Genomic DNA, 1,010 nt, shown 5'->3' with positions numbered 1-1,010 from the left:
ATCGGGCTCTTCGGCAAGACCGTGCCCAAGACGGTGGAGAACTTCGTGGCGTTGGCCACCGGAGAGGTGAGGCCGCGCTGCTTGGCCGGGCCGCGGCAGTGCCGGGGGGCAGAGCCGGGGACAGGGGGCTCCGGTCTGTCCCTGCGCCTCACTTCTTTTCCTCCCTCCCCACGTCCAGAAAGGATTCGGCTTCAAGGGCAGCAAGTTCCACCGTGTAATCAAGGACTTCATGATCCAGGGAGGAGACTTCACCCGTGGTGATGGCACTGGAGGTAATTTGGCCCACACCAGCCTGAGGATCCCACCGCTGTCTGGAGGCTCCCACCCCACTGCAGGCTGCCCCTGGGCACCGGCGTGGAGCTGGAGCATGATGCCACAGTGGGAACGGGTAGGCCCAGAGGTTGAATAGACCTGGCCTCAAAGCAGAGCTCAGATCATGGCTCCCTGTGGTGTTGGTACTTAGTCCCCCCTCTAGATGTGCTCATTCACCCACATGGCCTGTGGACAGAGCCACCATTGTCACCTCTACCCTGACAAACGTCCATGAGAGCAATGTGGCTTTTTCTTCCCTCCCTCCTCTAGGAAAAAGTATCTACGGGGACCGCTTCCCCGACGAGAACTTTAAGCTGAAGCACTATGGCCCTGGCTGGGTGAGCATGGCCAATGCTGGCAAGGACACCAATGGTTCCCAGTTCTTCATCACCACAGTGAAGACGCCGTGGCTGGATGGCAAGCACGTGGTGTTTGGCAAAGTGCTGGAGGGCATGGTAAGGGGTGATGGGTGGTAGAGGGGTGACTGATTCCTGGTGGGGGAGAGCAGGACCAGGCCGATGCTGGCTGGGGGCAGAGCACTGTGAAGAAATGGCTGGAAGGTGCCTTATGGGATGGAGATTGCACTGAGCGGGCTCTGCCCATGCCCTGCATTGTTCTCATGCCTCTGCTTTCCCTAGGATGTAGTGAGGAAGGTGGAGAGCACAAAGACAGACAGCCGGGACAAGCCTCTGAAAGAT

General features: G+C 59.2%; 1 protein-coding gene across 1 annotated transcript; it reads left to right on the top strand.

Moving 5' to 3' along the window:
* Positions 1-3: 3 nt before the first annotated feature.
* On the top strand, positions 4-1,010 carry PPIB (peptidylprolyl isomerase B (cyclophilin B); the record flags this gene model as incomplete). Its single annotated transcript, XM_010010855.1, has 4 exons — positions 4-66; positions 179-272; positions 583-767; positions 951-1,010. Coding segments are annotated over 4 exons (402 nt in total), but the record flags the coding sequence as incomplete, so codon positions are not given.

Source organism: Nestor notabilis, unplaced genomic scaffold (genome assembly GCF_000696875.1).
Source record: "Nestor notabilis isolate BGI_N333 unplaced genomic scaffold, ASM69687v1 scaffold18873, whole genome shotgun sequence".
Classification (NCBI taxonomy): Eukaryota; Metazoa; Chordata; class Aves; order Psittaciformes; family Psittacidae; genus Nestor; species Nestor notabilis.
This window is presented reverse-complemented; position numbering and strand designations above follow the sequence as displayed.